General features: G+C 44.0%; 1 protein-coding gene across 1 annotated transcript; it reads left to right on the plus strand.

Annotated features, from left to right (window-relative positions):
• The first annotated feature begins 2,130 nt into the window (after positions 1-2,130).
• On the plus strand, positions 2,131-10,230 carry LOC134911312 (uncharacterized protein K02A2.6-like). Its single transcript, XM_063919576.1, has 2 exons — positions 2,131-5,366; positions 10,107-10,230. The coding sequence occupies exon 1, from the start codon at positions 3,421-3,423 to the stop codon at positions 4,633-4,635; it is 1,215 nt and encodes a 404-aa protein (XP_063775646.1). The 5' UTR covers positions 2,131-3,420; the 3' UTR covers positions 4,636-5,366; positions 10,107-10,230.
• Positions 10,231-12,666: the final 2,436 nt, after the last annotated feature.

Here is a 12,666-nt window from a genome sequence, read left to right on the forward strand (position 1 = left end):
CAACAGCCCCGAGAGGGTTTACGTGAATTCGCTGTAGAATTACAAGAAGCGCTACAAGCCATTAAACTGTGCTAACCCACTGAAATTATACCGGAAGACGACACTCTTATAAATCAATTCATAGACGGAATTTATAGCGACCATACGAAGGGCCAAATAAAAATGTTGCAACGCCAAGAACCGACGTGCAGCTTCCAGGAGTTCAAGGAGCTGGCAATCAAGATTTTTGGGGATACGCCCCCGCTCAGACCATCTACTGTAACCTTGGAGGCAGTAGCACAAGGGAACCAGTCGACAGTTACAATTGATGCTCAAGACGTAATGAGAAGGCAGATAGCTGAATTAACCCAGGGAATGACGGAACTGTGTCGGGAGCTTAAAGCTTTGAAGGAAACGCCTAAGTCGCAAGGACAAGAGTGGCAAGGAGAAAGGAGAACACGTTATGTCAATAGAAGAGACGCGGCCTGGACTTCTCGCCGACTATCAACAGATCGATTCGACGACCAAGGCAGGCCGATTTGCCGACGCTGTAAGGAGAGTGGGCATGTGGAACGCAATTGTCAGCAACGGGAGCCTTTAAACCCCGATATCCCGAGGCCAGGGACCACCCCTCGGGAGAACCCTCCACAGTAGGTCCCGCACCTCGAGAGTGGTGGCCTCAGTATGTGGGTCCATGCCCATCGATAGAAATTAAGATCAATGGGGTTGCCATGACAGCGCTTTTAGATACAGGGTCTCAGGTTACCACTATCCAATGGAATGAGTTTGCTCGACACTGGGGAGAAGAGGATATGACCACACCACCGCCGGCCTGGTTGAACTTGCTAGCCAGCAATGGCCAAGGAATTGAGTGCTGTGGGTATTGGGAAGTGGAAGTGGAAATCGGTCAAGCTCAACTACCAAGACAGGGCTGTCTCGTTACAATGGTGGATGATAAGAACTTTCCACCTGTCATCATTGGAATGAATATTCTTAGGAGTTGCCCTGAAGAATTAGTCACAATATTAAAAAAAGAATCATTCAATCGTACCTGCTTAGCAAAACGAACGTTACAACACGCCATTCGATTCCTCCAGTGCCAGCAACGGTTCGCACCTTCGAATGGGGAAATCGGCACTGTCAGAGTAGCTGAAAAGCGAACTATACTGTTACCGCCAAACTCGGAAAATATTGTGTGGTGTAAGACCAGAATAGGACCCAGAGGAAGAAACTACGAAGCCATAATCGAAAGGAATCAGAGAGGCTGGACTGATTACTTCACGGTGGCTAGAAGTGTAGTAACGGTAAACCAAGGCCGAGTGCCTATACGAATCTTAAACCCTCATAATCACCCAATTAGATTATATCGGTATCAACCTATTGCACAGATTTTTGAAGTTACGTTCCAAGATATAGTTGGCGTGGATGGTCTGGGGCCCATTGTAGCTCAACAGAGCCTGGCAACAAGCAGCCCTACTGAAAAAGAGGAAGACGGCCCCTGGTGGAAAGAAATAACTATTGGTGATCAAAATACCCCGGAAGAAGAAAAGGTGGGAGCCCTACATCTAGTAAAGAAGAATGAGAAAACCTTCAGTAAAAATCCATCAGATTTCGGGTACGTGGAGGGCATTCGACATCATATTCCGACAGGGAAGGCTGCTCCCGTCCGGGAACGCCATCGCCCTATCCCACCTGCGCTATATCAACCAGTGAAGAGTATGATAGAAGAAATGAAGGCGACTGGAGTGATTAGAGAAAGTCACAGTCTTTGGGCCGCACCCCTGGTACTGGTCAAGAAAAAGGATGGAAGTTTGCGTTTTTGCGTAGACTACAGGAAGTTGAATTCAGTCACACACCAAGATGCCTATCCCCTACCACGAATAGAGGAATCTTTAGCAGCCTTGCGGTCGGCTGCTTATTTTTCCACCCTGGATTTAACTAGTGGGTATTGGCAAGTATCGGTGGCCCCGGAGGACAGAGAAAAAACGGCCTTTACTACCCCAATGGGACTATTTGAATTTGACAGGATGCCCTTTGGATTATGTAACGCTCCCTCCACCTTCCAGCGAGTAACGGAACACTGTTTGGGGTATCGTAACTTCGACATGCTCCTTCTTTACCTCGACGATATTATCGTCTTCTCCAAAAATTATCAAGAGCATTTACAGCATCTGGATGAAGTTTTCGGTCGACTCGCCAATTATGGGTTTAAACTGAAGCCATCTAAGTGCTATTTACTCAAGTCCAAGGAACAATACTTAGGCCATATTGTCAGCGCCAAGGGGGTGGAGCCTGACCCCGAAAAAGTAAGAGCGGTAAGAGACTGGCCTATCCCTACAACGATCCGAGATGTAAGACGCTTCTTGGGATTCGTAGCTATTATAGAAGGTTTATAGCCAATTTTGCGAAAATTGCCGCTCCACTACACGAACTGTTGAGAAACGATTCAGGAAATGAAATAAGGAGGAATACCATCATCAAGTGGACGAATCGCCAGGATGAAGCATTTGAGAGATTGAAGACATTACTTACAGAAGCCCCACTCCTAGCTTATCCCAACTATGAGATTCCATTTAAAGTGTATACCGATGCAAGTACTCAAGGTTTGGGCGCGGTCTTGGCACAAGATCAGGAAGGAAAAGAAAGAGTAATTGCTTACGCAAGTAGGGGGCTAAGGAAAACCGAAAGGAATGATGAAAATTACAGTGCCTTCAAACTAGAACTATTAGCACTGATTTGGGCCGTAACAGATAAATTTAAAGATTACCTGGCTGCAACTCCGTGTGTTATCTATACGGATAATAACCCCCTAGCACACCTCCAGACAGCGCGGTTAGGGGCGTTAGAACAGAGATGGATGGCCCGGCTGGAAAACTTCCAATATCGAATCAAATTCAGGAGTGGACGGTCTAATGTTAATGCCGATGCACTATCTCGACTGCCCGAAAGTCCGGAAGAAGAAGTAGAGGATCAATGGGAAGAAGTAGAAATCCCTATGTTCGGACCAGGACCAAGTAAACAACGGGTGGCGGTTATTAACCATACAGAAATCCTCATCTCTGCAGTAACTGATGACATTCTAAGTCAGCATGATATGGATTGGAAAAAGATTCAAGATGGAAGTCCAGTACTGCGACAACTCAAACAAATCATTTCTACAAGAAAAATTCCAAGCAGGACCGAACGACAAGGATTAGATCCCGAGCTCCTTCAGTTACTAAGGCATAGGGATCGCGTTAGTTATGCCCAGGGGATTATGGTCCGCAGCACTATAGACCCAAGAACCCACCAGGCTGTGAATCAGATTATAGTGCCGCAACAACAGAAGGATCAGATATTACAAGCCTATCACGACCGTTCCGGGCATTTTGGAGTCAAGAAGACCGAGACAGCCATAAGAAAGAAATTCTTTTGGGTCGGCTTACGGTTGGATATAGAGAAATGGATAGAAAGGTGTTCTGCCTGTGTGGTGAGAAGAGACGTTCAGCCGGGGCAGAAAGCACCATTACATCCCATTTCTTGGACCTCGTAGCCTTGGATCATGTCAAGTTAGGGCCTAGTAATGCCGGATATCAATATGCCCTCATGATTATCGATCATTACTCCAAATTTATTGTAACAGTTCTGGTCCGGGATATCACCGCCAAAACCACAGCAGAAATCTTCTTGAAGAGTTTTGTCCGACCATATGGGTATCCGGAACGCGTTTTAACGGATCAAGGCCCCGCGTTCGAATCGTTGCTGTTTACAGAATTGTGCAAAATCTATGGGTGTAGGAAACTTCGGACCACCCCATACCACCCACAAAGTAATGGGTTATGCAAACGAGCAAACCAGACCCTATTGGAAATGATCCGGTCGATTCCGTTGCCCCAAAGACTAAACTGGCCTGCGTTGTTGCCAGAATTGACCTATCTTTATAATAATATGGAACAGGCATCTACTGGGTATACACCATACTACCTTTTGTTCGGAAGGCTGGGAAAACTACCCGCAGATCTTGAGTTAAATACGATCCCGGAAGATGCCCTCGTCCCACAAACCGAATGGGTGATGGAGCATAAACGTCGCATTGAGGAAGCTAAGGAAGTGGTAGAAAGGAAGATGGAAGAAGTACATCGAAGACAGGAGGATTATTACAACAGAGATGCGCTGGCTGAACCATTACAAGTCGGAGATAGGGTCTGGAAAAAGAACACTCAGCGTAAGAACAAATTGGATAATAAATGGGAACTCATACCATATATAGTAATTAACCTTCCCACTCCGGACACCGTTGTCTATGAGATAAAGAAGGAAGAAGGAATTGAAAGTAGAACGATAATGGTACATCGAAATCAGCTCAAGCTATGCGTATCCAAAGCAATGTCAGAGGGTGTACAAAGAGAAACCATTCCGGCAATAAAAAGTTGGGAAGATGCAAACCGTTATCCTTTACGAGATCCAGTTGAATTATTACTATTTATGGGTGGGCCCTTTCCATCCAGTAGAGGAGTTGTAGATGCCCTACCGCCTGCAAGCACCCCAGTGAATGAGAACGTCATGGAACCCAAACCGGTTCAGGAAAATGAGGATGAGATCAATATGGAAATAAGCTCAAAAAGGCCAGTTAGAAGCACTAGGGGAGTCAAACCACTCCGGTTTAGACAATTGTAAGTCCACTCTAAGTATGCATGAGATATTGTATCACACTGATTTAAGTCATTAGTATATGCAGTAATTTAGGAAAATTGTAAGACATTTTGTAACTGTTCGGTGGAAAAGTAAGATGCATGAGGACAAGCATCATTTAAGTGGGGCTGAATGTGGTGCCCCACTGCCGTGAAGATGATAATTGTGCACCACGGTAGTAAATATAGTGGTATTGTTGTCACCCACTGGGCAGTGAATTTATTGTATCTAAATTTATTGTATTTATTGTATTGAATTTATTGTATCTAAAAATCTGTACTGCATGAACAATAGTCTGGGGGGACCCGCACATGGGGGATATGGAGAGAGACTGGCCCTGCACAAGAATAAAACTGTTGGGTCCCGGCGGAAGGATACGGGGACTCGGGGAAAGGAGGTGAAGGGGAGTGAGGACGAGTCAGTTGGCAGTTGAGCAACGGAAGAGAGGGGGTCTGAGCTAACGAAGCAGGGGAAGCGCTGTAAGGCTATGGAGCTTGAGGACAGGGTTTGGTCTCCCTTCGCGATCAGCGACTCTCACCCGGTGTTTGGCACCCAGCAGCAGTAGCGATGTGAGCTCTCCCTCGGCAGCAGTGAGCGGAAAATCCACGCCGGCGGGACCCGGGACGCAAGCCTCCAGCGGCGGTGGTGAGGAGCTGAGCTGAGGCGGCTGGCAGTGACGCAGAGATCCGGAGGGAGAGGAGAGGAGCGGCCTGTTGGTGAGTGACGGCCAGGGAGGCGGAGCCATCTATAATAAAAAGAAACAAAGAGTCAGCCACAGCTGAGAGTATAGGAAAGGTACCTTAACTTTATTAATCCTACAACTCCACGCAGGCACACCACACAGAGAGTCAAGCTACCTGCAAATAGCAATAAGTGCACTTATTAAACAGACTGAAAAGTAGTAAAAGACACACTGCAGTGTAATTCAGCATTGATTCAACACGTTCATATAGTAGTCCGGAGGCAGCAATCGACACAACTAGTAAGCATCGATAGGAGAGAAGATCGTATCGCAGTTAAGAGCTATCACATTTCCATCAGGAATCAAGCCTCTGCTACCCTACTATGCTAACAACAAAGAGAGGGAATCAGTGTAATGCGTCCTAAAGTCAGGAGAATGAACTGAATCCGTCACGTTACATAGATGTGCATGTCCACCCAGTGAGAGAGGAATACCAGTGACTTGGTAATGGAGTGACTAATAAATACCTTCATTAAGGCACTCACAGTCATTTACAGTAACAGGGCGTTTTACAGATCTCAACAGTAAATTCTGAACGAGAGACTATAGCTTGGACGGGAATTAATTGTGATAGATCCACTGAGGGACGTCACCCATATTAGAGTGGTAACTGTATTCGTCCATCGTTAAGGACAAGTTCAATTAACATGATAAAAGTAGTACCCAATTGAACTGCATATTGAAGTCAGACTTGGGGAGTACCGGGGATGTGATACATGTACTAATCTTACAAAGTTGTAGTACGTACGTTTAACCAGCAATACTGGTCTGTTAGAGTTTTACCAAATGTTTTATGCTTGTATTCACTTATAACCGGCATGTTATTAGAGAAAGTTGGGTATCCATTTATTTACAGGCGGAATTGACAGCACGGAGTAGTGTAATAAACACGGTTACTAACTGTAAAGTTAATTATTCTGTTGACAATGAAACCGTATTGTGATGGTTTATCGAATTAATACTTATTTAACTTACCAGGAATTTCTTAAGCACCATTGCTATATCAATAAATTGAAATTAATTCTAAGCAACTAAAGGCAACGGTTATTTCTTAGGAGTTGTCCGACACACCTCTCAGCAAAGTTCTATACTGCTAAAGGTCCAGGCGGCAGGAATAAAAAGGTAACTCAACCAATCATCATATCCGTCCAAACCCGATACTTACCTGGTTTGTCACATGTAGCCGGCAGATTATTATCGGTTGGTGCTGGGCAGGCAGCCGGGATCATAGCCTGCTGAAATACACAGCACCAACAACTCGCTTTTATAGCTTGCAATGCACGGTGCACCGCACGCTAGTCACAGCACTGCATGGCAAAGAAGAGCGTTTAGGACAGTAGCTGACAGAGGAGAGATCCCATGTACTGGAGCTCACCCGCACAGCATTGGAGCCAGCTGCGGGCAGACAGGTGGGTCAGAGACACTAACCCGGGAGCCGTCTGCTGTCTCACTGGAGCATCACAGCACTGGCGGTTATACAAAAAACAACCCTGCTCCTCTTTAACTCCTCGGCACCCCCCTCAAATCCTGCAACCGGGGCGCATTCCCCATTATTCCCCCCCCCCCTCTTAGTTGCGCCCTGGACAGGGGGGCCCTGGTGGAGGGGAACGGTGTATATTAAAGTATTTAATTGGCAAAAAAGGTATTTCAACAAAAATGATTACAATCATAATTAAGAGGGAAGTCCAGGTAGAGAGTATTTTGTCCCTCCTGGAATGGGAGGTATGGATTGTGCATATTAAATATAAACCAATGGTGTATAGTAGATTTAGATGAATAGTTTTATAAGCCTTGGTACTGTTTATATCTCCAACTAAGAGATATACAAATATTTCATAATGTTTTACTGTAGAGGAACAATCTTAAAATACACATAGAAAAATAAAATCTATAATGTATCTTGCACAAAATGCAGTAGCAGCAGCCTCTGTACTACTAAGACATCGGGACAGGACTCAGGAGGATGCTCTGTGTGTGTCTCTCTCTAGACGTGAATGCTGTCATTAGATAACAGGTTACATGGGACCCTGACACCCAGGCGGGAGGAGGAGAAGCTGGGATCCCTGGGTCACTTACAGCTCTTTCCCCTCTGCTATCTCTCCTCTGGTCAGGAAGCTCCATTAGTATCTCATGAAACCTGATACTCCTGTATCTCTACCTGCAATGCATACTGTCCTGTTCACATCCTGGCAGCCTGGTTCTGCTGCTGCACAAGAGGGAGAGCTACTGATGTCACTGTGCTCTGGCTGTGGGGGGTCCTTGACAGAGGTGGGCCCGGGCTACAGTATGCCCTGCATCCCCCCCTTATTCTGGTTATGCTGCCACCCCTGCCTCCCCTGACCACAAGTCACTGATCTATCTATCTATCTATCTATCTATCTATCTATCTATCTATCTATCTATCTATCTATCTATCACCTATAGAGGGGACAATATAACCTGTAGCGAGCGCAGCAATCCACTGTGCCCACAGCATGGCGAGTGCAGCGAGCCCGCAAGGGGCTTTCTAGCACCCGCCCCACTGCTGGCATTCTGGCACGCCGGCATCATGACAGCTGGCATCCCGTCCGCTGGGGAATTGTATGTATTCCATGTAATATACATAGTATACATACAATATCCAGAAAAGCGGCACTCTGTGAATAAATTAAGCAATAACAGCAGAAACGTTTCGATGTATAATCCATCGTCATCGGGCACAATACAAAAACAACAACAAACTGAGCTCAGTTTATGCCCCCAGACACCCATATGCTACCGTCAGCATACGGGCATGAGAAAATGGCACCCACAAATGACGTCATTACTCTCCGCCCATCATGACTATACTGACCAGTCTAATAAAAACAAACAATAGAAGCAGATAAGAACAAGTTACAGATACATATTACAATACAAACAAATGGAATACACAGGTGCTTGATGACATGACACACAATTGGTACATCATAATCATACAGCATGACATAGTGTACTAAATATAATAAAAATATAATGTGAGATAGCAATAACAAAATCAGTGCCGTAACTAGATATTTTAGTGCTGTGTGCCAGAAACAGCATCGGCGCCCACCACACCACCAAATACAAAACAGAGCCAATGCGCGCCATAGACACGTGGCAAAAATATAGGGGCATGGCTTCATGGGGAAGGGGTGTGGCCACATAGCTCCCTTTTACACAGTACGGCAGGTAGAGTCCCCTTTTACACATTAGGCAGGTAGAGTCCCCCTTTTACACAGTACAACACGTAGAGTCCCCCTTTTACACAGTATGGTACGTAGAGTCCCCCTTTTATACATTACGGCATGCAGAGTCCCCCTTTTACACAGTACGGCAGGTAGGGTCCCCTTTTACACATTAGGCAGGTAGAGTCCCCCTTTTACACATTACGGCAGCAGTGTCCCCCTTTTTACACATTAGGCAGCAGAGTCCCCCTTTGTTATATATTACAGCAACAAAGCCTCCTTTTTTCTACACATTAGGCTTGGAGTGTGTGTGTGTGTGTGTGTGTATGTCACATTAGGCAGGGAGAGTGTGTGTGTGTCATATCAGGCAAGGAGTGTGTGTGTGTGTGTGTGTGTGTGTGTGTGTGTGTGTGTGTGTGTGTGTGTCACTTTAGGCAGGGAGAGTGTCTGTCACATTAGGCAGGGAGAGTGTGTGTGTGTGTCACATTAGGCAGGGAGAGTGTGTGTCACATTACGCAGGGAGAGTGTGTGTGTGTGTGTGTCACATTAGGCAGGGAGAGAGAGAGTGTGTGTCACATTAGGCAGAGAGAGAGAGAATGTGTGTGTTTGTTTGTTTTGTCACCTGTTGGGCGATCCGCCATCCAGACCTGCCAGGTGCAGACACTGTTCTACAGGTGCTCCTACTCCTACTCCATTCCTGATGCCGTGGTGGGTCTAATAGCCGGAATCAGCAGAGGCGGCTCATCTATGGCAGCAAAAAAATGTGTCACAGAGGGGCTAATATCAAGACCAGTGACATTGGTCTTCAGTACCCAGTCTCATATATTATTTCCTCTGGTATAACAGGGCATAATGTCTACATCCTTATAAATTTTATTCATTCATATTTAACAATGTTTGTTACTTATGCCGGCAATCTCATTACTAACAACATTATAGTGATGAACCCAGGGCATTTTGGTTAGTAGGTTTACTGCGTTAAAGGTTATTCCTAGATTGTTGCCATCAGAGGTTCTATTAGTACTAGACATAGGGAGTCATTCCGAGATGATCATAGCTGTGCTAAATTTAGCGCAGCTACGATCATTCACACTGACATGCAGGGGGACGCCCAGCACAGGGCTATCCCGCCCCGCATGTCAGTGCCGCCCCCCCCTTCCCCTCTAGAAATGTGAATCTAGATGGATCTATTGTCTAGGAACTCAGTCGCCCAGGAGTCTTAATGATCCTTTGGGAGTACATGTCTTCATTTAATTATGATAGTTGTATAGATGAAGTGCTTGTTTTTTTGTTATTGATGATATCTCACATTATATTTATATTATAGCTATACTATGTCATGCTGTATGATTTGAAGGTGGTCAGCATAGGTTTCGGAGAATATAATCACATCGTCGAGGTAGAGAAGGACTATCTCGAAGTTCTTGTGCCCTAAGCAATGCTCCATATCAATTGAGTGTCATTAAGCATTTTGCATTGTAATGTGTATTTGTAACTTATCAGCTGCCATTGTTTGTTTTTATTAGGTTGGTCAGTATGGTTATGGGCAGAGACTGATGACGTCATTTGTGGGCTTCATTCTCTTGTGTCTGGATGCCGCAAGTATCATGTGGGTGTCTGGTGTCGGGGAATAGGTGAGCTAAAACGTTTTTTTTGTGCCTGATGACGATGGATTAAACATCGTAATGTTGCAGATTTCTGCTGTTATTGCTTGATTTATTCACTGTTCTGGATACTGTATTTGCACTCCTGGCTGGGGAGGAACTAGAAGAGGACACTGAGATTATTGAATTGGAGTTTACAACTAGCCCAAATGTCCAGCACTTATAGCTACTAACAGAAATGAATCTACAATTTCATTGATCTGTGAACATCTACTGGGCTTCACTTTGCTGTATAAGAAGCGTAAAAGTACCCATGACGTTACAGATATCTTCCTTCTAGTCATTATACCTTTTGTAAGGAATGATCGATTAAGTGAAGTACTGGGTTTGAAAGGGTGCTGGGCCTGGGAGATACTGTAAGAAAAGCCCTCACTTAAATGCCTATGTAGAAAATATGGAAGACGCATTTCAGTTTGATGACTGCACATTTTGTTGAATTTACTGCACAGCCCCCATAATATTCTACTACTTTAGCTTATCAGTGATCCTGACCAATTATTTTTACATGAATCTGGGCTGATTCAAACTGAGTGTACAGTATACACAGAATGTGCTGGAGGCAACGTGCACAATACATCAGGCGTTTTATCATCATAATATTCCTAAAATAGCGATTTAAGTCAAAGGGACTCCCTGGAGGTGATTAACAGATGACCTAGTATATGACAAGTGAAATACATATCCCTAGGGGTGGAATGCACTGCTGTTCGCAGTAAAATTACAGTTTTCTCTTAAAATTACTACATTAAACAATAATAAGAAAAATAACTTAAAGCCTAAGGAAGAATGGCACAAGTGTAAAATACTCTCATTCTCTAATCCATGTGGTTTTATAGCTCACTAATATCAAAACTTTTAATGTCAACTTAACAGTAATGCTTACAGAGAAGAAAATGTCTATTACAAAACAGACCAAAGAAAGAGCGCTAATATATAAGATTGTTACCTAAAAAAGGATAAAATACCAGAATCAGCAAACTACACAAAATATATTGTACAAAAAATTATTAAACTAAAATGCTGGAAGTTAAAATACATTTAACTGTTTTAATAAAGATAAATATGCATTGGAAGTCTATAACACCCCCCTCCTCCTGTGTCCCTTTGTCCCCATTGTAACAATGGCACTGACTTACTCATTGGCAATAGGTCCTCAGTGACATTACCTTCCCTCGACCCCTTGGTAGTGACAGTTCCCCGCTTGCTCCGACCCCTTCCCTCCCGCCCCAGAGGCATATGTCACCACTGCACCCCATCCCTCCAGTGCCAATATGTCTTCATGGGTCATTTGAATGCTACCAGATATATGGGGTCTTATTTTGCAATATAACAGTGAAGAGGGTGCAATGTAGCTCTGCTAATTCAAACTCCCTAAAAGTCTAGAGTGCCCCTTCCCTCTTACATAAGCTATGTCTACAATCTACCAACTTGAACACGCAATCTACAAGCTTTGTACATGTCCAAAGCATCACATATGTGCAATTTATAAATGATTCTACACAAATGACACCTGCATTTGCAGAGTGCACCTGTACGCTGATTTTTCCCCTAGAACAATCCAGGAAGAATGTGTGTCAGAGGGGCCATCCCTATTGTATAATGTCCTCCATTGTTAAGGGCTTCTTAACCATCTCTGGCTTCTGCTTTGGTCCTCAGAGGTGGTTAGGCTCTTGTCCTTACCCATGATATCCTGTTTAAAGATTGTTCCCAGTTCTGCTTCTAAATCAAACTCTGATCCTGAGATTCCAGTCAGCCTGAGGATACCTCAAACACTACTTGATGTGAGATTTCTGGTAAATTTAAGTATCCTGTCTATCTCCAATTATGATACAGGTTGAGTATCCCTTATCCAAAATGCTTGGTACCAGAGGTATTTTGGATATGGGATTTTTCCGTATTTTGGAATAATTGCATACCATAATGAGATATCATGGTGTTGGGACCTAAATCTAAGCACAGAATGCATTTATGTTACATATACACCTTATACACACAGCCTGAAGGTCATTGTAGCCAATATTTTTTGTAACTTTGTGCATTAAACAAAGTGTGTGTACAGTCACACAATTAATTTATGTTTCAAATACACCTTATACACACAGCCTGAAGGTCATTTAATACAATATTTTTAATAACTTTGTGTATTAAACAAAGTTTGTATACATTGAGCCATCAGAAAACAAAGGTTTCACTGTCTCACTCTCACTAAAAAAAAGTCCGTATTTCGGAATATTCCGTATTTCGGAATATTTGGATATGGGATACTCAACCTGTAGTAGTTTAGACAATATAACACGTGGGCAGGTCTGAACAGTCTTGCAGCCAAGATTAGCCTAGCGATGCTTATAATTACCTTCTTATTATCTATAGATGTGCTTTAACTGTAAAATTGTTAATATCATAAAATGCAATCATACATCGC

This window comes from Pseudophryne corroboree, chromosome 4, assembly GCF_028390025.1.
Source record: "Pseudophryne corroboree isolate aPseCor3 chromosome 4, aPseCor3.hap2, whole genome shotgun sequence".
Taxonomy (NCBI): domain Eukaryota; kingdom Metazoa; phylum Chordata; class Amphibia; order Anura; family Myobatrachidae; genus Pseudophryne; species Pseudophryne corroboree.